General features: G+C 32.4%; 3 protein-coding genes across 3 annotated transcripts in view; 2 read left to right on the top strand and 1 right to left on the bottom strand.

Annotated features, from left to right (window-relative positions):
- LOC106717315 overlaps positions 1-1,230 on the bottom strand; it is a 43,500-nt gene extending 42,270 nt beyond the window's left edge. Inside the window, exon 1 of the mRNA XM_014511158.2 lies at positions 1,010-1,230. Within this exon, the coding sequence (XP_014366644.2) occupies positions 1,010-1,138 (129 nt within the window). The 5' untranslated portion in view covers positions 1,139-1,230. The remainder of the gene's footprint in view (positions 1-1,009) is intronic.
- Positions 1,231-2,700: 1,470 nt separating this feature from the next.
- Positions 2,701-14,989, top strand: LOC106717312 (mediator of RNA polymerase II transcription subunit 23). Its single transcript, XM_045685985.1, has 17 exons — positions 2,701-2,874; positions 3,131-3,375; positions 4,249-4,381; positions 4,839-5,021; positions 5,236-6,008; positions 7,225-7,625; positions 8,154-8,328; positions 8,513-8,682; positions 9,198-9,316; positions 9,660-9,847; positions 10,328-10,508; positions 10,687-10,832; positions 11,442-11,665; positions 12,029-12,268; positions 12,864-13,308; positions 13,847-14,053; positions 14,685-14,989. The coding sequence occupies exons 1-17, from the start codon at positions 2,833-2,835 to the stop codon at positions 14,821-14,823; spliced, it is 4,011 nt and encodes a 1,336-aa protein (XP_045541941.1). The 5' UTR covers positions 2,701-2,832; the 3' UTR covers positions 14,824-14,989.
- Positions 14,990-21,153: 6,164 nt separating this feature from the next.
- LOC106717080 (failed axon connections) overlaps positions 21,154-25,711 on the top strand; it is a 31,142-nt gene continuing 26,584 nt past the window's right edge. The window contains exon 1 of the mRNA XM_045685980.1: positions 21,154-21,651. Within this exon, the coding sequence (XP_045541936.1) occupies positions 21,349-21,651 (303 nt within the window). The 5' untranslated portion in view covers positions 21,154-21,348. The remainder of the gene's footprint in view (positions 21,652-25,711) is intronic.

Below are 25,711 nucleotides of genomic sequence, written 5' to 3'. Positions count from 1 at the left end.
TATCGGTTTTTGTTCCGATGCTCCTCAATTATTGTATGATGTTATTATTTCAACACTATTCCTATGTTTCATTGCAACGCATACCCATATTATCAGCATAGTAAAAATATAAATAAGGCAAAGTATATTCAATTGTTTTTAGTTTATTCTATTTTCATAAAATGTTTAAATTTGTGGCTTCAATAAGTATGATAATGTGTTTGCAAGGAAACTGTTAAGTGAAGATTTTTAAGGTAAATAAGTATTTCAAGAAGTTATCATAAAAAAATCTATGCTTGCAAATAGCTGTACATAGTTTATTTTAATTTCAAAATTCAAAAAGGATCAGATTTAAAATTTTGTTTAAAAATGTTGTTTATAATTTCATATCTTTTACTTATGCATATTTATTCTATATTCATATCTGTATATTGTTGGACACTTTATAGATTAGTTTGGAAAGTTTTAATAATCTTTTTTCACTTCTACCTTATTTTACTACTGGGAAAACTATGGTACTATCTTGAAATATTTTAATATTACTAATTTCTGCAATAAATGTATTTTTGTGGGTAATTTTGTATCTCTAGATATACTAGATAGCATATACTTAGCATCAAGATATTAAAAAAAATATATGTATTGATATTTAAAAAGTAAAGTTTATAAAAAGTTAAATTGTGCTATGTAATTTCCATGTTTACGTAAACTGTCATTGTTTGTACACACGGCGCAGTCAATAACAAGTCCATATTGCATTCCAATTTTCTTACATCTCAAAATGTTAAACTACGATACAAGTACTCTATAACCTTAAAATGTCATCAATTCAAAAATATTCAATATTTTCTTTCTCAATTAATTGATGATAAAAGTTTCAAAAGTTCAGAAAGGTTACCCTTTATTTACTTGTTATAGTTACTATTATTTACACCCCTTAGTAACGGCATGCAGACGTAAATAGTACAAGTTTGTAACCTATTTGGTGTTTGTATTAGTTAATGTTTAATGCCTCATTATTACTACTCACCTCTGACGTGATATGATGCCATCCACTTGCGGAGTCACTAGAAAATGAACCACTTGTAATCAGAAGGCCACTATCTTCACTTAACAGTGGTGCTTCAGAGTGTGTAGAGAAAGAAGGCGGTGACTCCATCACCTCAAGAACAATAATTTACAAAAATATTCTGACGAAAACATAAGTTATTCACTATATTATACAACAGTCTTAAAATAAGAAATTCACTAATATACCTATTGCAACATTCAGCACAAAATTTTCTGTCTCACTCGTTATGCATCCATGGTGCAACTCTTTGTTTTTTTTTTCGCAACTTTCTAGCGCTAGCGGCACAGGCACCAAGCGAAGGCAAGTTTAAGTCAATCGTGATTTATGACAAAATTAGTTCTTTCTTGGTAAACGATTTTAAAATAGGTATAATTTCCCAAAAGTTCATTTACAATTAAAAAAAAGAGGCGCGCTCGTGTATTTTTAATTTAAGAATGTAGGTAGGTGCTTTATGTTATTTCCACTACAATGTTTAATATTTTAAAGTGTGTTATGATAACTAATTTACAATGGTCAGTATTTTTTTACTTTCATAATTATTGTTACTCAACCAAAAAGACACTACAGTCAGATTTTTGTAATTACCAGTAAGCAGTAAGGAATAGGCAAGTCAATAGATTGTTATAGTCAAACAAGGATATCTGAATAGGTGAGAGGGGCGCTGCTATCTCGGTTGGTTATGTCATAATTTATATTAAACCTACTTAGACATAGAAAATGCTATAAAAGAAAAAAGATGACCGCCACGATATAGTGGGTATGTTCCGATATGCACTGCGACCACTGTACAGTGTGACGTCAATTCAGTATACTGTGAAGCCGTTCCTTTATAGCCAGTTATACTGGTTACAATTTAAAACGGAACGCAATCCCGTATACTGTCAGCCGCATTTTTTGACGCAGCATTCAAATGAGTGTATTCAAGTTTTCTAGTACATTAAAAATAACTGTTTTGGAGTACTGTCAAATTAAAAATATTTTAATTAATATTAATTGTAAAAATAAATTTATAATTTAATAAAAGTAAGTACTTTTTCATAAAAAAAAGAATATGTTTTTCATTATCAACACAGTCTAATAAGGTTAATTTTTGCAATTCTTCCATTGTTTTATTTATTAATCCAAACTAATTACAAAACTTTAAAATTTTCTAATTAAACTGTAGATTTGTTTATAAGACGTAAGGCACTCGAGTGGTTTTGATTGATCACGTGATCAAGGTACTGTGAGTACCTTACCTCGAAAACGCCAGTGCTCACAGTAGAATATGGCGGCGATTTATGACGTCATATATTTCCCTAGGGTACTGCGGGAGTATACTGGCAGTCCATAATGGAACGAATTTTTCTACAGTAATAGTACTGTGCAGTGCTCGCAGTGCATATCGGAACATACCCAGTATAGAAGGATTTTGACATTTTTGACGTTGACAGGGGTGCGCTAGTGAGCTGTTTTAATTTAGTTTGTCTTATGCCCACAGAGTCTTTTAAATGCTCTTTGAATTTGAACCGAGTCAGTCTAACTTTCAGTCGATACCTATACAAAACTAAATGTCAAACGATAAAATTCTCGTTTTCACAAGCTTTCAATTGTAGTAAGTTGTTAACAATTTTCGGCATGGAATTTTCAACTATATTATTATTAGTATTCAAATTTACCTTTGTGCTCTAACGCAGATTTAGAAAAATTAAGTATTTCCTATGTTATTATTTGTCATATTTTGTTGGAAATGTGGATATAAGGTTATAATTACCGAAACAGTGCAGAGATAAGATTTTAAAATGGCTGATTTACAAATTACGAATATTGTCAGTGACATACTGGTAAGTTATTACAATCGCAGTATTTTAAACATATTATTTTAGTATTTAATATTAAAACATAACCACAATTGTCATCTTTAGAATTTAGTACTAATCAATTTTACTATAAAAAAAATTGTGTAAAATTATGAATGAAAGATAGAGTACATTTTAAATTTAAATATTTTGTGCCAATCGTACTTTAATACATTCTACCTCGTCTATTTGTATCAATACTGAACTATGAGAAGAACTTGACTAGACTTTTATTTTTTAGCGAGTGGAGCCTGTTGAAGAAGCATTCAGTAGTTACCTTGTATATAAACCAGAACAAGAAAATGAGAAATTAACTATGTATCAAAAGAAATTATGTACAATGATGACAAGTCTAAGTGCAGATTTGCAAGAATCTGCCATCCGACAGTATTTGACACACACAGCCATTCAGACAAATCAATATAAAATGAAACAATTACTGACTATACTGGAAAATTTAGTCAATACTAATATCCTACAAGCACGGTATGATATATTTGTTAAATAACTGTTTATTGTTTTATTTCTGTAAGTGTAGTCTTATTTTAACATATTTATTAGTTCTCTCCTTCTCTCTTGATAGTATCTCATGTGGTGGTGGGGTCTAATTTTTATCAGTTTGCACCATAAAAATTGATATCCATCATATATTAACTTTTGCTTGTAATGTCATCTGCATGGAATTAAAAAAATAAGTAAGAAGCCTATGTGTTCTTTACTTGTGCCAAATTTCATCAAGATCCATACGCTGTTTAATAGATACATAATAATAAACATCCATCCATCAAAACTTTTGCATTTATAATATTACTAGTTGTCACCCACAAATACATTAGTAGCCTATGTGTTCATCCAGGCTATGTACATCTATGTAAAATTACCTTGCTTGAAAGGTTAGAGGTACCTTATAACAAACATTTATCCATTCATAAGGTGGCACTTGAGCAAGCTGTCACCTGAATCCATCTAAATAGCGAAGTGACCTCTGCCCAGAGACATCTGCATGCAGATGCATTGTCTACCTTTAATCAACAGAGGAAGGGATGCATAGAAAGAGAGTATATCCTGCATAGGAATGCGGATGCTGCACAGGAATTGCAGATATCTCCTCTTCCGTCAAATCCACTTCCCCTGCCCAACATGTCCGTAAAAGAAATAGGTGGGAAAGTGGACTAAGATTAGGTCTCCGGCGCCGCACTCATCGGTCCAAACGCGGAATCCACTTTATGCCTGTCTTCTGTGTGGTTGTGATGTTGCAACGGTCGAACGAGCCCATTCATGCACCAAATAAATATTGTCTTTGTAAATTAGTAAGATATAGTATGATAAAATTATTATTAAATAATTATTTATTTGCAGTATGGTTTGTGACTGCATTTTGGGCAATGACAATCTGATTTATCAGAATGCTGATTATTGGATTCAATGTTTTAATCTCATAAGAAGGATAATAGGTGGAGTTGATTATAAAGGAGTAAGAGAAATAATGAAGGTAAGTTAAAAGTAGTCAAGTAGAGAAAATTACAACCAATATAATTCTGTCATAAACTACGAGTAGAGAAATAGGCACTTGGACATTTGAGTTGGTCCATTCGATGGAAGACTCTTGTTCCTGATATCACCATAGCAGGATCTTTGTTCTTTAATTGCCTACTATTTTGTGTTAATTTTAAACAGACAATTGAACATGGATATGCAAAAGCTATTGTTTGGTTCTGACAGACCAAAGAGGATGAACTCAAGCTCTTTAGAGGGTAACCTTAATAAATGAGAAAAATGTTGTAGTCTCTTGGACTTTTGCTTATCCAGATTTGACTTTTTTGCACTAGGAAATTAGTCTAACTGAATTCTTTCCAATTTAAAAATAAATTTAAACAAACACTATGTGATGATTTAGTGAAGTAATTTTCACTTGTTTAATGTTTTGTACCTCTGATTCATGTTTTTAGGGATGCAGAGAGAAAGCACACAGTTTACCGATGAAACTTAATTCAAGCACCATACCGCAGATGAAGGCACTGTACAATGTAATTGAGTATATATTTGACCGTAATGCTTCACTGCTACCTGCATACTTCATAGTAACAGAAATACAGAAAGACTATCCCGATAATAATCATTATCCACATTGGGTAAGTTTTTGTTTTATCTATATCCCTTTTTCATACAAACTCTTTATTTATTTATGACGACTTAATAGAGTTTTTTAAGAGTTTTAACTCGTAGAGGACTTATTTTGAACAACAAAAAATGAAATAATATTTTATATAATAGCTTAACAACAAATCAGAAAAGCTGAGTTTGAATCAATATTTATTTGCTTTAAAGTTATTTAAATTATTGCAGGAGTTGGCAAGTTTATTTACCAGTTTTATAGAGAGTTTTAGACCATGTGCCCAAATGGTGTCAATAATTGGTCATTCAAGTATGCTACCTGTGGTTGAGTTCTCAGGTTATGCTGACCATCTTATAAACCCCTGGCGACTCGATCCTACAACATTGAAATTTTCATTAAAAGGAAACTTACCATATGATGATGAACTGCTAAAACCACAAATTGCTCTCTTACGGCATGTTATTCAACAGCCATACTCAAGGGACATGATGTGTTCAATGCTTGGCTTACAAAAACAGCATAAACAGCGCTGCATAGCGCTAGAAGATCAACTTGTTGAATTAATGATTTCACCCATGGAAAAAAGTGAACAAGAAAATGAAGATGACGAAATGTCCTCAACACATTGGTGCTGGCTACATTTATCATCGCAAGTTATATATTTAATATTGATTGGATTCGCTTCCTTTTCAAACATTGTTATGGGATTGCATAACAAACTTACAGGACACAACTTGAAGAAAGGTAGAGATCATTTGATGTGGGTTCTTTTGCAGTTTATATCGGGTAGTATTCAAAGGCACCCACTATCTGATTTCTTACCCATTATAAAATTGCATGAGCTATTATACCCTGAAAAGGAACCTCTGCCTGTACCTGATTGGACAAGAGCGCACAGTACACATCAGATGGCTGTTGTATGTATTTGGATGCATTTACTTAAGAAAGCTGAAACTGATAATAAAACTATGTCAATGCCCCAAAATTTGAAAGTGCAGTACGAGTAAGTATTCAGTAATAATTAAATTGTAGATAAAAAAAAAAAACTTGTGAGCCGTCATGCCTGCCAAATGTGAAACATCGTGTGTGTACAAGTAATATGCATAAATATTAAATATCATAATTAAATAAATAATAATGATAATAACAATGATAATGATAATAACAATGATAATGGACGAAGTCATCGTAACGAACAACTACCGAAAACATATTCTAAAGGATGGTACGATTGACATTTGTCGGGCATGTCGTCGTCCCGGTGAGTCTATTAGACATATCGTTTCCGGTTGTTCTCGACTTGCGGACGGTGCATACTTGCATAGACACAACCAAGTGGCCAAGATTATCCATCAGCAACTTGCCCTTAAATATGCTCTTGTGGATACTGAGGTACCTTATTACCAATACCAACCTTCTCCTGTTCTGGAAAATAGCTATATCACGCTCTACTGGGATCGATCTATTATTACAGATAGGACTATTACTGCCAATAGACCCGATATAGTAATAATAGACCGGTCTGAGGGTTGTGTAATGTTAGTCGATGTCACTATTCCACATGACGAGAATCTCGTGAAAGCTGAAAAAGAAAAATTACTAAAATACTTAGACTTGGCTCACGAGATTACCGCCATGTGGCGTATGAAATCGACTACCATTATTCCGATAGTCGTATCGGTGAATGGACTGATAGCGAAGAGCTTCGACCAACATCTTAAGAAGCTCTCGCTAAACAGTTGGATTAAGGGCCTGATACAAAAGGCAGTTATTTTAGAAACCGCACGCATAGTTAGGAGGTTCCTGTCTCTGTAGCCCTGACCACTGGTTGTTTGAGTAATGGGATTCCGCAGCCGGTGGTATACTATTTTTTATATAATATATTTTGTTAATTTTTTTTTATAAAATGTATTATATAAATAATAAGATAATAAATGAATAAGAAAATAATGATAATAATGACAATAATGATAAAATAATGATAAAATAATAATAATAATGTAGACCTCAGTATAGCGTAAAATATTATACCTTATTTAGTTATTATACCTTAGTATAGCTTGGCGACCCGTCGCCACGGCAAGCGTCGCCACGCCAACGATTCGGTTTACAAGTGATCCTATAAATGTTTCACATTAAAAACATTAAGCAAAAGATCTTAGTTTATAGGAATTAATTATTGAATTAAATAACTTGCATGAATTATTTACCTTTTACAGATTTCTGCAACATCTCATGTCATCTAATAACACACCAGCATTAATGGGAGGTGACTATCGGATACCATTACTGTGTAATGCGTACTCAACAAAACAGGAATGTTATACCAGACCGATGGGAATTATAATAGAAACTTTATTTGGCATTCAGAAAGCGTTACCTAATGGTAATCCTGGTACACCGTTACCAACAATGCCTTTGTCTATGTGCATATTGGATAGTTTGACGTTGCATTGCAAGATGTCTGTGATACATTCCATAGTTACTCATGTGGCAAAGTTGGCACAGAACAAGACTAATCTACCCGGCAGCAGTATGATGGCACCAGCCCTTGTGGAGACATATAGTCGCTTGCTTGTTTATACCGAGATTGAATCCTTAGGAATTAAAGGGTTTATCAGTAAGTACACTTTCTGATAAATAAACTATTTAGACATGTTAATTCTTCAAAGGTAAATAATAAATAATCTCACAGCAAATTAAGGCCTAAATGTTTTAAACTGATTAATGACAAATTCTGTTAATAATGGTCATGACACTATTTTATATTTTTATCAGTGGAAATTGTGACTTAGACTGTAGTGAAATTCGTTTTTTTTTTTGACTCTACTAAAATTAAAGGTTTGCATCAGTTCACGGTTCATGTGTAAAGCAGACCAGTGAACCGGCTTACAGATCAGCTCAATTTGTAGCTGCATATTTATATTATAATCTGTGGGTCACCAAGAAAGCCGTCGCGGCTCATATAGTTAGAATACATCGTAATGAGCTGTCATTTTAGTTGTTGCTCAACAGTTGAAGACTATGTGATCTGAAATTTTGAACCGATTCAGAGCTGATTTACACAAATCTAATACATAAAGAAGGTATTACTGACAGTTGTATTTGTTATATTAAGTATTAATAATAATATTACTTATGCCCACAGATCAACTGCTACCAACCGTGTTTAAGTCCCACGCGTGGGGCATCCTACACAACTTGCTGGATATGTTTTCATATCGTATCCATCATATACAGACGCATTACAGAGTAACTCTACTCTCACATCTACATTCATTAGCCGCCTGTCCGCAAGCAAATCAAACTCAATTACAACTATGGTATGTATTAGAAAGCACCAATAGCTCAATGATTAAGGAGACTATCGATTTATGGTAGTGGGTTCAAGTTTTACCTTTCGACAGAACCATATCCTAGTACTCGGTTTGAGATAATTAGGAATTAATAAATCTTAATGTTTTTGTTTTTATATTAATAACTATGTTTTAATTTTTCCTTTCTCAGTTTTGAAAGTACGGCGTTACGTCTGATTACAAGCTTGGGAAGTTCCGGAGTACAACTGCAGATGTCTCGTGTTGTGTCAGAACCAAAGTCACTAGTGTCAGCGGACAGTGAGGAACTCAATAGAGTTCTTGTACTAACATTAGCTAGAGGCATTCATATGACTGGAACCGGTAATGTTTCTTTTTGTTTTTATTTGTACTTTAATATAGTTTACGGAGATGAAATTGTCTGTGGTAATTTCAATTTTTTTTAATTATCTTAAACTATTTATGTAGTGACAAGTCAAGAAATTATAAAGTGAAAAGAAACGCTTTTAAAATGTAAATAAAAAAGGAGAAATTTCATTACTTACCTCTTTAACTACTGATGTGATTTGAATAAGTTTTTTTTTATTTTTTTTTATTTGTTGGCACAATTATTTGTTAATGTTAGTGTTAATTGATGAATGGCGCGGGTAAAACGATAGGATATAGCTAGTTATTTAATAAATATTATATAAAAAGTCAAACTTGGATATGTAAGAGTCTAAAGGACAGTAATGTTTTTCTTATTTATCTAAAACCTGACTTTCTCGCTTATGGAGGTTTTCCGTTGGTACCATACAATGACTCTCGCTTATAGAGGTTTCTATATCTTTTATTATTCAAGCGAGAATCCTCTTTCATGTTCAACTGATATATTACAGGTAGCGATAGTGCTGCTGTGAAGGAGTTACTAACAACTATAATGACAAATACCCCACACAATTGGTCACAGCACACATTGCAATGTTTCCCGCCTGTACTTGTAGAGTTCTTTTCACAGGTAAGCATACATATAAAATGTTTTTTAATTTATTTTTATTAATATACAATTTTTGTTGTATATTGTATTGTTGCTACATTTATTTTTCAAAAACTACATACTCTTTTTTTTAATTTTTGTTTGGTACCAGAATACTTTGATATGATGATAGATCCATTTTTGTTTCTAGATTTTTTTTTTGTAGACCCGTATAATCTAAGATGAAATTATAAAATAAAAAAAATGCTTTACTGTATGTATTATTACCGTGGGTTTTTATTGTTTTATCTTTTTTCTTCTGTGATAATTATGTATATATATTATGTGATATAAGTCTATTTTTTATTATTATTTTTTGTAACAGAATCCAGCACCGAAAGAAAATAAACAGCTTCTAAAGAAATTCGTCGAAGAAGAATATAGAAAATGGTCGTCTATGGCCAATGATAATGATATAGTATCACATTTCTCTGTACCCGGAGCACCACTCTTTCTATGTCTATTATGGAAGATTATATTCGAAACAAATAGAATCAATCCTATAGCTTTCAAGTAAGATATTTATTTACTAAATTACGATATATTATTAATACTTTAAGTGCTACGATAATTTTTAAATTGGAAATGAAATTTTGCATTTATTACTATAAACTGAAAATTTTATCCGACGTGTAAACCATAAGTTAAAAAAACTTGAGAGGTGTGTTGGGACACCCGGATGGAACGAAGTTCCTTTCTATTAATTAGTGAAGGAACCAATGTTTATTCTATGAATAAAAAACTTAATTCTTCACAAGAAGTACATTTTATTTATATGAATTTTCGATAAATATTGTCATGTCGTTGCCATGGTGAAGTAGCGCTCATTCGTCGTTAACATACTTACTATAGCAAAAAGTGTCGTGACAACTTTTCGTAAGAATTTTTTCCGTCTAGCCCCCTTTCACAACGCGCGATAAGGAACTTCGTTCCAAAAAAAAAATTTTCATCTGAACGTTGTATTACTATTTGGCGGTTTTTTTTTGTTTTTAGGATCCTAGAACGCATTGGTGCAAGAGCATTTTCAGCTCATGTACGCAAGTTTTGTGATTATTTAATGTATGAAGTGACAAACCCAGCGGGTGGACCACATATCAACAAATGTGTGGACGCCATTAATGATATTGTTTGGAAATATAATATTGTTACAATTGATAGATTGGTTTTGTGCCTTGTGAGTATTTTTTTTAAATCAAATTTCAGAGATTAATTATGTCATATAAATTAAGCAGTGGGATTTCACGGCAAGGAAAATTTTAAATACAAATTAATTGAGTTTTTAACATTTTCCTTATAAATAACGGAGATATTTCTTTCTAATATTTGTGATTGAAGTCTAATTTTTTTTTCAGGTCTTACGTCCAAATCTAGACGGCAATGAGAGCCAGGTGTGTTTGTACATTATTCAGCTGCTTCTTCTGAAAGGATCAGAGTTGAGGAATCGAGCTCAAGATTTTGTGAAGGAAAACTCTCCGGAACATTGGAAGCAAAATAATTGGTAATAATTATATAATTTTTTATATTAATAGATGATAAATATAATTTGGTCACCTAAATTTGTCGAAATAATGAAACGACCGCTGATCACAGACATCAGTTATTTGAGATGTGTTGCCGGAGGAGGAAACGCATGGACAGAGAATATTTCCCCTTTCTATAAATCCACTTCCTCTTTATAGTGTTGCTAATTTTCCAAATTTATTAACAAAATTTATATACGACTACAAAATAGCTGAATTGAGTTTGTTGAAGTTTTTGCTATGATTTAAAAATTTTAAATTTAATAGTACATGTAATTGTATAATATTGATGTTTTTTAAAATAATTATTGTATGTATATATGTATGTATTTCTATGTATTTCACATACACACGCGCACACACATGATTGCATGAATGGCTGAACTCTCAACTGTCCCTGTACTAAATTATCTGCAACTTGTAAGAGTAACTATGGGGAGGCTGAAAACTAGCGCGTCCTTCAGTGACAAGCTGATCTTTTTTTTCTCTTTAATGGATATCTTTTGTAATAGTAATTTGTTTGGTTTTTGGTTAATAAATTGGATTTTATTTATTTATTTTATGTTATTTTATTGTTATATTTTCAGGTACGAAAAACATTTGGCATTCCATAGGAAGTATCCGGAGAAGTTTGCTCCGGAGGAAGCAAGTGGTACATATGGTGGTACTATACCAGTTTATCTGAGTAATGTTTGTCTACGTATCATCCCAGTGCTAGATGTTGTTGTGCACAGACATTTAGAGATACCACAAGTTAGTAAGAACTTGGAGCAATTGCTGGAACATATCGGTTATTTGTACAAATTTCACGGTAAGTTATATAATTTAGTACTTTTATAATTGTTTGGTATTGTTTTAATTTTTTTTGTTAAATATGGAAACAATAACGTCACTTAATTGCTATTAAGTGACGTAATATGCTTATAGTATTACTAATTTTTAAGTATAGCTTTTTTAAGAAATTTGTCAGTTTTAATCCAGATTAAGTCTTGACATGGTTTTTGTTTGCCTTTTTTCACAATTTCAGAAGTGGTATTTCTAGCTTTTTCATAAAAATGTGAATGAAAAAATACTGAAAAAAAATCATAATTTTTTTTCTAGTATGTATAGTCATTTTTCAACATGCTTTGTAAAACAGATATACTTTAAAAAAAATCCAAACCTTTATTTTCAGATCGTCCGATAACGTTCCTTTACAACACACTACATTACTACGAATTAAAGTTGCGTGATAAACCGTTACTTAAACGTAAGTTAGTTAACGCTGTGCTAGGTTCATTAAAAGATGTCAGACCTACCGGTTGGGCGACTACAGAAGCATTCCAGTCATATCTAGCCAGACCTGAAGTTGACGCGACTAGTTGGACACCAGATTTGAATTATTATCTAAGTCTCGTCAATAGAATGGTTGACAGTATCCTTTTTTTTGTATATTTTTATTAAATTTGTTAAGATCTTTTGTCGTTTATCGTCTTTATTCTAGATATCTCCCGCGATTCTGTCCGAGGGCAATTAAAAAAAACTTTATTGGTAGCCTATGTGTTATTCCAGACTATGTTCTATATCTGTGCCAAATTTCATCAAGATCCGTTGAGCCATTCCGGAGATACCTTCAAACATCCATCTAAACATTCGCATTTATTATATTAGAAATATTAATACGAAAGTTTGTATGGATGGATATTTGTTACACAGATATAGAACATTGTCTAAAAGAACATATAGGCTACTTACTGATTTTTTTTATCCCTCACAGATGAAATCGCGGGTAACAGCTAGTCTTTTAATAGATCTTTTGAGAATAGATGGAACTCTTTTCATTTGACTAGTCGATGTGCAGATTTTGTATATACTTGATTTACTATGTGACCTAAAACTTTGCGATGTGATTCCATTCGTACTTTCTCGGAGTTTAGGATATAGTCAGGTATTCATTCCTTAAGGAAAACTTATAGACTCTGAGTATGTCAGTTAAATAACAAAAAAAAAAATCCTTAATAAAATTCCAGCAATGACCGGTCAGTCACACTTTCCGAATACAGATTGGCGTTTCAATGAATATCCAAATCCTTCCGCTCATGCATTATATGTGACTTGTGTGGAATTGATGTCTTTACCTTTCCCACCGAATGTTGTTGGGAACAGTCTACTTGAAATTATTACCAGTGGTTTTGTAGTGATACCCACCACTAAGATACAGTTATGGGTAAACGCCGTGGGACTTATAATGGCGGCGTTACCTGATCCATATTGGAATGTGATACATGACAAGATTTTGGAACTTATAACTAGTAACGAAATGATAGAGTGGCCATACTCTGAAAGTCCATTCCAGATATTCAATTTGAAGACAACTAATGCCACAATGTTAGAAAACAAATATAGTTTGACACTTGCTTTGGGTCACGCTATATGGTACCATGCTGGTACAGGACAAATCATTCAGGTTCCTACGTAAGTTTTTTTTAATGTATTACTAGCTTTTAGAAGCGACTCCGTCCGCGCGGTATAAAAAAAAATGCACACAAGATAAAGGGGTTCCTATGTCCGTCTCCTAGTTCTAAGCTGCCTCCCCATCAATTTTCAGCTAAATCAGTTCGACCTATCTTGAGTTATAAATAGTGTAACTAACACGACTTTCTTTTATATATATATATATAGATAGATATTACACTATTTATAACTCAAGAACGGCTGAATCGATTTGACTGAAAATTGGTGGGCAGGTAGCTTAGAACCAGGAAACGGACATAGGATCATTTTTACCCCGATTTCTATTTTTATTCCGCGCGGACGGAGTCGCGGGCAAAAGCTTGTATATATATATAGATATAGATAATGCTTTATCGAATGATGTCTACATTAATATACATCTTTTTATCTTATTATTAATTTTGATTGATATGAACTTTATCTTTTTTAAATGATATTGTATCTTTGAAGTTCTGTGTCATTTATTTTACATTTCTTACATAAAATCTTAACATTACAGCTTCGTGAAAGAGAAACTGGCTCCAGAGATCAGAACAGAAACGCAACTGTTGTTCCTCTGTCATATGGTGGGTCCGTTCCTGCAGCGATTCAACTCTGATATATCTAGAGTTGTTATGGACATTACTCTGACTCTATACGAGTTACTCGCCCATATAGACAAGTTGCAACCGCATTTGCAATACGTCGACCCCATATGTGACTTGCTGTATCCTTTTCAATTGTACTAATATTATAAATGGATGTATGGATGAATGGAGTATTGTTAGAATGTATAGCTGTAGAACATTCTGGAAAAATACTTAATACTTACTAAGTTTTTTATCCGCACAGATGGAATCGCGAGCGATAGGTAGTAAATTTGTAAAGTCAATACTAAGCTAAATACAGCTGTAGGATCCACTATATAAAAAAAAACTTGTGAGCCGTCATGGGACGCCTGGCAGATGTGAAACATCGTGTGTGTACAAGTAATATGCATAAAATATTATAATTAAATAAATAATAATGATGATGATAATGATAATAATAATTATAATAATAATGTATACCTCAGTATAGCGTGGCGACGCGTCGTCACACCGTACACTCTACTACACATAAAATATATATATATGTATACCTCAGTATAGCGTGGCGACCCGTCGCCACGGCAAGCGTCGCCACGCCAACAATTCGGTTTACAAGTGAGCCTATAGATGTTTCACATCAAAAATGATCCAGCAGTTTTTGAATTACAGCCGAAGTCAATAATAGATTTTGAAGTTTTATAGCAGAGAGTGACATTAATAAAATATTGTATGAATATATTTGTTGTTAAATCTTTAACCATTGTCCAGTTATCATATAAAATACATGTTTGTTGGTGATATTATGAAGAATGAAGTTGAAAACGTGATTAGGAAGCTGCGTCCTGCGTTGCAGATGCGATTGAGATTTATAACACATCTCAATGTGGACCAGATCAACACAGCATAGCATACGGTTGAAGACACTGACAGGGCTGTGACATAGTATCAAGAAAAAATTAAATAATTTTTATCCAAGGTAAAAATAGGTGAGATAAGTGGTCGTTAAATTACAAACTCAAGTTATCAGCATGATTTTTTTTTATCATTAAATCGGTCAGTGATTAGTTTATTGAATGGCGAAGTGGGATTGAAGTTACATGGAATTTTATCTTTATGCTTTTAAAAACAACATTATAGCTTTGATAAAAATTTATTTCTAAACTAAACTAACTGAGTAGTTTAGTAGCTGTTGAAGCAGTCCCTTTTGGATGACAAAGTCGATAAGTGCCACATGAATTAATGCAGAATTTAGGGCCTAGCGTGAATATTTGCGACACGCGCTTTCGTAACTTCATCGAATTTTTACGAATATTCGTGCTAAGCCCTCTGATGTTACGTTTTAAACAAGGATTTTACCCTATTAATAGTCAATCTTTGAATGTCAATACAGTTGAAGTTTGAAGCTTTAAAATACGTTGGGATTATCTGTGCCTATGAAGTGATGCTGTAGCGGTCGTGTGGAATCTCAGATAATTCACTCTAGTTGCTGCTTTGTCTGGTTTTATCCTTACGGTGATGTTTATTTTATTTCTAGCTTTTTTTCTTATTTTTTTAGTATTAGTTGTATACCACTTGGCATGCGGGCTACGTATTTTTACGTTTTTTGCAGTCTGTCAATAGAGCGCGGGTCACGTAAATATACGAATTTAATAGATTTGTGGTGGATACCCGCTAACCATTATTTGCGTTGCTAGGCAACGCTTTGCACAAGTTCTGATTGTCGAGTTACTAAGTCTTTCACTGAGTTCTTTCGTCTTCAATCGAATTTGTAGCTTCAGAACATAAAAGGCTTGTTTTGTCAATTTGAACGCTGCACGCGTAATTCGATACTATTGAATTATGTCCCAAATTAAATCCTTAGATTATTTAAGTTAATTACTTTCTATAAACTTATATTTTCCTCTTTGTGTAAATAATATATAATTTCGCATTTATAAGTCATACGCTTAAAAGAGAGAATAGTCTCTATTATACTGTTTAATTAAATTAATTATTGATTAATTTAACCAATTAATTTTCGATTTTGATATAATTAATTTGACGTCTTTATTTTTAAGTTGATTTCTTTTTTATTTTTTTCGCTTTTACTGCCAATTATAAAAAAAAAATATACTTTAAGTGTACAAAGTTTTCTAGACGTATTGCATAAAAATAAGATTATAAATAGAAATATTTTCCGAGAAGTTTACTTTTAAAAGTATTAGAAAAAAAATCGGTAAATCTAATGAAATGGTCATAGTAATTATTATTACAATTATTGTAAATTGACTTTAGATTATTTTGTTATTTTATAAGCAATATCTTATTGTATTGATCGTATAAAATAACTAGCTGTCGCCCGCGACTCCGTCCGCGCGCAGTTAAAAAATGGGGGGGGGGGGGTTATGAAAAATAGATGTGGGCCGATTCTCATACCTACTGAATATGCTCACAAAATTTCATCAAAATCGGTCAAGCCGTTTCGGAGGAGTACGGGAACGAAAACGAGAATTTTATATATTAGATATTTTTTTAATATTCTATGCTTTCATATTAAGTATTAAAAGGTATATAAATACCTTGCCTTTACCACCAAAATACCGTTGATCTATTAGTTACTAATAATACTTTAAATCAATTTTATATAGATAGTAAATAAAAAGTTTTCCAAGTATATACTAGACGAAATCTCCCTGGCCTTATCTAACTTATATGTGGTCGACTCACAAGGTTTTATAAAACTTAATTTTTACGGCCGGCCATCTCTATTGCCGACTCTACTTGGGAGAGAAATTAAATAATGCAAAATGCGTTCAAAATATTTTATACTAACTAATAGAGTCCTGAACTCATACAGCCTTTATAAGCGAGAGTCATTGTCCGGTCCCGATGTCCTCAATAAGTGAGAAACTCGGAGATATCGCGGTACTTGTACTTTCACTTATCCAGGTTATACTGTATTTCATACCAGGTTCCCAGTTGTCTGGTTTCACCAGATCTGAATGCACCCTTATAATTAGTATCCTTGCGTTTCAAATCAACACAGAAGTTAAGTAAACCGAGAGACGCCAAATAGACGTTCATTATGGTATTTCACTTAATTAAGTTATTTATAGAAAATGGTGAGATAAAATTAAGTGATATTGTGTAATAAAAATAGCTAATATTATATAATCATGTGAGAAAAAGGTGTATCATAAGATATATTTTGGAATTTTTTTGAATCGGTGTAATGTGTAATTTGTCTGTGTAAATAGGTTTGATTATAATCAGGTATATAATGTACTTTCTTGCAATTACTAACATTACATTAAAGTGCAATTAACCTTCGAGAATAATTAAAATGTAATGATAATTTTTAAATCTATTTAAGCAATACGATGGCGGTGCATTTAATATAAATATTACTAGAAATAAGATACGCAATCGATTTAAATATTAACAGCTTCAGTATTTTTTAACTTTAATTGTATTCTAATCGTTGGTTTCCACTGTTGCAATATTCGTACAAAATATATTATTATCCCTCACTTAACAGTAAAAGATAGCAATATTTTTTGTAAGGGTGTGCTGCAGTGAGAATCTACTATAAAGGTTCATTCAGGAATAACCCGAAATATGGCAATACTTAAGTTTGTCTCGCTTTGAAGTGTTGTTCTTACGATTTCGGATTATGTCTAAATGAGCCCTAACGAAGATGTACTGATCTTCATTAACACGTGAAAAATATTCAATGAACTTTTTTTTTAATTCTTCTACATTATTAAAGAACAATTGTTAGAGTCAATGATTAGAAAAAAAAGGATGAAATGTACTAATGGTATTCCAATAAACACGATCTGTATTAGTTAGAAAATGTTAAGTTGAACACCAGTGATTTTTATGAACGTCAACATATATCATATTATTTTACCCTTAAGTAAGTAACCAAAATTGCTTGCAGTACAAGTACTTTATTATTTATTTGTCAATTAAAAATTTTGGAAGCTTACATATTTTTTAATAATTATAATGGTGTCTTAAGTGAATGCTAAAGGGATTGACATATATTTAAGCTAGAATTAGTTTTAAATTAAACACTAAATTTATTATGTTTAGGCTCGATGTATTTAATATTCGTATTTCAATTTTATATTTGTGTTGGACGTCAGCATTAATTTTTAACACAGAATTCTACTGCTGTGATTTGTGTTATATTTAACGTCATCCCTTTCATTATCTTTGACAAAATAAACAATATATATTAATTCAAATCACGGCGATTTAAACCAACAATTACACATTAACTCACAGATAGTTTTAAATCCATTCCTAATATTATTACAGTTGAACACAGATAAGCGAGATGTCCCAACAGATGAACTCCATAAGCGGGAAAAAGATCGCGATCCCTTGGACCAGTGTTTCTCAAAGTGGGCGATAACGCACCCTTGGGGGCGTTTGAAACCTAGGAGGCGATAAGGGGCCCAAAAAATGGGGGGCAATGAAATTAATTAAAGTAATGAAATTGTGGTTTTTAAGTTTTAGGGCTGAATAAAAATTAGGGGTTCTGAAAAATAATTCATTTTCAAAGGGGGCGGTGAAAGAAATAAGTTTGATAATCACTGCCTTGGACTCTCGCTTATCCACGTTTGACTTTAGTTGTATTTTTTAAAATATGAAATATACATGTAATTTTGCTCAATAAATAACTGATTTAATTTACCATTTAAATAGTATGAATTATACAGTCTGTTTTACATTTTAAATTAATTTGTGTTTTTGGTTAATCTATAAAATGAAGTATTGATTTTTTATAAATTTCGTGTACTTTCCTTTGCAATTCCTATATAAAGGAAACAACATACTGTGTTTTGTAATGGTGAAAATAAAAAACGAAGGATTTATTGAAAAAAAATGTAAAGACACGTGTATTGCCATGCGTAATCATTGAAACATCGAAACAGATACAAAAACAATGTTGTGTCTGTCTATAAAAATGAAAAGTATGATTAGTTTCGTCTATGAAAACACATTTTACTAACACGAATATATAAATTAATTCATTGGCTTTTTCTTATTTTCATTAAATTAAAGGTAAAAATGATATAATTTTAGGCTTTTGAAATGTTTGAAATAAATAAAGTTATCCTCCCATGGTGTTTTATTTTCTTACATCACTATAACATTAAAATTAAATACGAAATTAGCCAAACAAAGCATTTTAAATATTCTATTCTGCTCTTGTTTAGGAGAGAGGTCTAATCTCTTCTTGTTACAAGGCATTGGCTAGTTTTACTCTAGATTTCAATTGTCGATACACTTGTATAACAATAGGGTTGCCAGGTCGCCAAACATACTTGCCGGACAGACCAGCCAGTTTGGCCGGACATTTAGATAGAAAGGTCTGACACCCTATATTATTTAGTATTTTGTCTCAGTATTAGTATGATACACACTCTTTTGGGAAATGTAAAAAGCCTAACAAAAGCCGGACAACGTTTATTTTGGCCGGACACGCAATCAAAAAGCCTAGATATGTCCGGCTTTATTCGGACGCCTGGCAACACTATATAAAAATGTCATCGCGAGGGATGATCTTTTGGGAAAAATAGAGAACAATATTTTAATTGCATTTGTTCCTGCAGTGGAATTCCACGGTTTACACAAATAACATTGACAAAACAGACCGTCCTTCATTCCTGTTCGTCAAAAAGCTTAATTGCACAGGTGGGCACAGTTAATCTAAAAGTTAACTTCGTCAATTAAAAAATTAACTTCGTTAATCGTTAAATTCTCGAAGATTTAACGCAAGTTAAAGTTAATCGTTAACAGTTAACCATACCAAAATTATACATACTAATTTCACACTTATTGTGGCGATACTTGTTTAAAATAGTAATTTGACTATACATTCTATAACACATTAGTATTAGAGACAAGTATGAATGCATTATAGTATATTTCATTACGAGTGCGGAAAGCCTGTCATTGCAAAGAGTTCCGACAAATGTCTACCCGAGCCGAGGCGCAGCCGAAGGTGAGGGTTGACAGTGGGAACAAGTTGTAATGACGGTTCCGCACGTGTACTAAACTATTTTTAATACAGTTGCGAAAAAATGAAGCAATTTAATAGAATAATAAAAACACAAAAAACTCGACTAACTAAAATGTTTGGAAAATGATTTTTTTTGTTTTCTTCACCCATTTTGGGTCGGCAAAGGGAACTATGCCCAAACAGCCAAGTCTTCAGTAGATTATTTTTATTGATATGAAATGAAAATGAAATTTAATGAGATGAAATAAAATGAAACCTAACCTAATTCATTGAATCAAATCATTAAATTTGATATTGTAACAAATTAGGAGCTTCTTTTTAAAAATATTTGCATGACTCATAAAAACTTCAATGATTTTTTTTATGTAAAAACTTCGTGGTTGGTTTTTTACTTGGTAATTTAAACAAAATGACAGGACGTCTCCAAGTTTCTAATTTAACGATTAACGGACTTTTATTAACGGAAGTTGAGTTTAAAGGAAGTTAACAAAAGCGTTAACACTTTTTGAAGTTAATCCGTTAAGCAAAATGTTAACTTCGTTAATTAACGATTAACGGATTAACGAGTTAATGCCCAGCTCTGCTCAATTGACATATTATGTTTTATAGACCGACAAGGATATTTGATCCGGTGGACAGAAGTTAAATTATATATAGCTTATAATATCGCCCTCCTTTCAATGTCAAAAAAGCCATAAAGTCCTTTTCGTACTGCTATCATGTCATTATTTTTTTGTACCATTTTCAATTTAATCCCTGTCCGGTTTCACATTAACATTTATTTCCTCACAGAACTAACCGCGATAGCAGCGCCTTTCTCATCGTTCCTTGTTTTACCATAAATACTGTGCCACTTGAAACCCGAAGAGATGAAAATATACTAAAAAATTTACTTAAATCAATTACACTAAAAATACTTATTAAATAATAATAAAACATGTAATAAATAAATAAGTGAAATAAAATTACTTTAGCGAATTTTTATTACACCGGAAATGCCTGCAGCACTGTGCATTTCGAATTAAGCGCCAAAATTTTGTGCACTTCCTAACGTTCACTGTCTTTTTGATTTCACAATTTTAACTTAGTAAAATAATTTTGAATTTCAAAAATGTACAATGTGTAAGAAGGAAAATCTAACAACATAGTATTCTATGTATAACAAATAAATTGGCTGCATTGATCGCGTTCGGGAGAAAGCGGCCATTTTGTGTGGAACGATCGAGGCTATTCAAAGCGTTGCGGAGCAACCGGGAACCGGCCCGCCCGACCCGAAGTCAGTCTCTCAGTTGCTCGTTTACGAGGCGGTCGTAAGAGTATCAGTTATTTGAACGCGCGCGTTGTGTTAACACAAAAAATAAATCGACGCGACAGTTTGTGCTTTACTCGATAGACTTGAGTGAAAAAGTATTCAAAATGACCTCAGAAGCCATACCAACAACTCCCGAAACCCCTGAGAAGCCGAAGGAGGTAAAAGATGAGTCCACGGTAGACAATGGGCAGACTAAAGAGGAGCCGCCGGCGACTGAGGCGAAGGCAGAAAAAGTAGAGGAGAAAAAACCAGAAGCAGCTCCCCCGAAGCCGAACGTACATAAGACTAACTTTGAGAAGGACGTCGTGTACCTATATCAATTCACACGTACACCCGTATTGCCCTCGACTTCTCCTTATTGCTTGAAAGTTGAGACATGGATACGTCTGGCCGGCATCAAGTACCAGGTTAGTTTTTATGTTGTGTTGTATTATTTAAATTAGTTAAATCCCTTACGCTTGCGTGTTCACCTGCACCTAAACCAAATTTATAAATGTTTAGGTAGTACCGATTCCCAAACATGTTTCCTTTTGTTGTTTTTAGTATGCTGTGCTGTCTTCGGGGTATTTACATTTCAAGTTATAGTTATTGATTAGTACGATAGTTCCTTTTATAGTTTTTTTTTAATTGTTAAGTTTTTTTACATTCCCGTTTTTCTAGAAAGTTTTATACAGCGAATTTTACGTTGCGAGTTTCGCGTTGCGAATGCCCGCACTGCCAAATTTAAAAATCATTTACTTAAATTGTGTATTTTTTTATTTTGCACTTATTCTCAAGTATGAGGTTTGTAGAATTATAGGTCAATATGAAGAAACCTGAGAGTTCCAGTAGCATTGATTGAAGAGAAATCTCGATTTTGTTATATTAAAAACAAGCATGTTATAGGCAATTGTTTTTAGTTGATTAACCGATTGTTTTCCGAGACCCAAATCTCTGTATAAAACATATCGTCATCCCTGTCAATATCTTTGATAAAACAGAGATAAAGAGGCGAATTTTGTATTAGAAAACAACGTTAATTGATATTTTTAACAAAGAATAGGCTAAATTTTATTTTGGCTGATGAGCATTTCTTTTGTTAGACTTTTGCCGAAGTTGGGAAAGAGATGTTTAACTCAACTCAGAAAAGTATATCGAGAGAGAAGGGCGTGTCAGAACGAACTTTTCCAGATACCAATGTTGAAAAAGCATGGAAAGCTATAGATTGGTCAACAATGACATGGAGAACGTATTGCACTGTTCTTTTAATATGTTTTGTATTTTTCTCAAACAGCAGCAAAACATAGAATGGAATCCCGGATAAAAATTTAGCTTCAGGCGTCAGCGCTACCTGCCACCTTAAATATATCGACATGGATGCAGACGATAAGTCAAAGTAAAGTACTAAAAGGCTTCTAATTAAGCAAAATGCATTGGTATCAACAGTTTAAAAAGAATTTTCTTAAAAATTTTCCGGATTAAGATAACATTTTTAAGATAAAGCGATGATAAAGCAATAATAAAATTAATATTTAAACCTCTTTTAGAAAACATTCGTTTACGACACGCGTTCATTGAAGTATAACAGATAGTAAATACTCGCCTACGTACATATATGTATTACAAATAAGACGGTGCATCGCAATCGGGTTGAAAAGGAAACCAAACGGACTATTCATATAAACAAAGAGAGCACGAATAAGTGTGATTAATTAAATTTCATACACGTCTCGAGTCTAATGGATTTTTGTTTACGTTGATATTTTCAAACCTGTTTTAAGTTCCCTTTATAATATTGCTGACTTTCGTCAATCGTTCACTTTCGTATTAAGGTTAACGATGTCATCAAATTGTCACTGAGCATTTGGATTCCTTTGTTTTGCAATACAGCTCTCTTGTGTTTAAGGGATTAAAATATAAATAAAGAAATTTATTTTGTTTCGTAATAGACTTTTAATGCTGTTAGTATTGTTACTTCTTTAAGATTCTGTTCAACAATGTTTTGTTTCTGGGAATACTAAATTTTTAAGGAATTAATTAACTCATAGTTATCCGAATTCTACGAAATTCTACAAAATTGTGTGGAAAGTATAACGTAACGTTGTATTGCGGTAATGTTTAAGTTCATTCCAACTTTTTTTTTAGTTTTATTTATTCATATTTGAGTTGGAAAAAAAAGAGAAAATGGATTTTCTCTATAATTTGTCACATAAAAGTTCTAATCAATTGATTTGGCAAGTAAGCTATAAGTTGATTTATGTGTTGATAATATAATGTGTTTATTATTCAACAATCATAAAGGAACGTACTCAATTGTATGCATCCAACGCATGTCGAAGGCTAGCTTACTCTCAGTCCATTCAACTATATATCTCCAAGGGCTGCGGTTGATTTTTATATTTAAAACACGTACTTATGACACAAATGAATTCGATATGTTTCAACTTCGAAATTAAATATTTGCAGCATTATTGATTGAAAACACTGATTTATCTAATATTTACCCTAAGTTTTTTTTTTTGTGAATCGCGATACACGAGGGGATCGTGCATCCTTTTTAAGGGGTCGTCATTTTTTTTTTGCCAACTGTAAGGTCGTAAACCGATTTGAAAACACACTAAAAGGCAGATAAGACGCCTAAAACTTGCGGTTGTTACTTATACTATAAATAGAAGATATTTTACATCTATATATATAAAAGAAAGTCGTGTTAGTTACACTATTTATAACTCAAGAACGGCTGAATCGATTTGACTGAAAATTGGTGGGCAGGTAGCTGAACCACTTAATTTTTACCCCGTTTTCTATTTTTTATTCCGCGCGGACGGAGTCGCGGGTAAAAGCTAGTTATTCATAAACAATAATGACATCATTGAAATGTTTATCTCAAGTATTTAATTTAAGCTAGCGATTTATGAATATGTTGTACTTAAAGTTTTGAATATTTTAATTCATTTCATTCTTAAACTTACGTATTGTACGGATGTAATTTTTCTTTGGATACTGGATAAAGTTTAATTTAAATTTTAAACTAAGTAAGTAGTAAGTAGTAGTAAGATTTAGTTTATAATTACTAGTAAATGTAAATCACATTACCAAACGTATATTGAGCAAGATCTATTTGTGGTATGCATTTGTTTGACTTTTAGGGAACATGTATTTGATTTACGTCCGTGAAGCTATGCACTTCCTATTTTGTCTTAAACGTTATTTGGGCTAAAGGAGGGATTGTTTGAGGTGTTTAAAGCACGCATTGTTTACAATTACGCTAATACTTCATTTAAATCAGCTTTCCAGTTTAAAATCGAATGCATCATAACAATTTACCGTGTTGAACTAATGTAACATAAATGTAGAATTCAATAGCGGTGAGACTTTTTTTAATAAAGTTTTTTTTTGATCAGCAGTGTAGGTGTTTGCGGGCTCCTGCTGTTAGCGTTAGGTTGTTATGCATCTATAATCTTATCTTACTAACATTATAAATGCGAATGTTTAGATGGATGGACGGATGTTTGTTTAAAGGTATCTTCGGAACGGCTCAATGAATTTTGATGAAATTTGACACAGATGCAGAACGTAGTCTGGTAGAACACAAAGGATACTTATTAAGTTCTTTTTTTATGTCGCGGACGGAGTCGCGGGCGACAGCTAGTGTACTATAAATTAAGCAAACCGTGGGTTTCTGAAACCAATATATATATATATAGGGACCCACGGTAACTATATTAATGATTCAAATTGTTAATACATGTTGTTAAAAAGAATGAAGTTGTCAATTTTTTATCTAATTATCTGTCATATTGCAACGCCAAAGTAAAAACACCATCAAAAGTAATTTAAATAAATTTACTCAAAAGTAATTTAATAACTTAATGGTATTTTAAGTTGGAATATGAATTTATTAACAGCGCTTCATAAACAGCGTTAATTAAAAAAACACATGTTGAATGGCATGGTCGCCAGATGTCGTCACCAGTCGGATTCGAGTACTCATCGGGTGACCGCCGTTGACGCTTTAATTCCATCTCAACGTCAACTAAACTTAACTAAATTATTTTGCAAAACAATATTTTTGCTCTCGTATTATAAAATTAAAGATTTTTTTATTAGTGATTTCCGCACAACTTCTAGTCACTAAGACCTAATTCTTAAGATGCCTGACTATAAATTAAGGCTACTGACATCCCAAAGCTCGTAACTGATCGAGATAATTACGTTTAAAATAGACCGATTACTTAGTTTCGATGACACAATATATAAATCAATATATATATTTATTTAAATAATGTAAATAAAATAATATACAGACACAGAGATACTAAAATGAGTCTTAAAAACAAAGCAATTTTCGTGATCAAATGTAATTTTCTATATAAGAGATTTCACGATATATCAGACTTAAATAAGAAAGTCCTATAAATTTTCAAATGTTGCTCAATTTCTTCTCCGTATTTATTCTATGGTTTCTTTCATACTGAAGGTGAAACA

This window comes from Papilio machaon, chromosome Z (assembly GCF_912999745.1).
Source record: "Papilio machaon chromosome Z, ilPapMach1.1, whole genome shotgun sequence".
NCBI classification, from domain to species: Eukaryota; Metazoa; Arthropoda; class Insecta; order Lepidoptera; family Papilionidae; genus Papilio; species Papilio machaon.
This window is presented reverse-complemented; position numbering and strand designations above follow the sequence as displayed.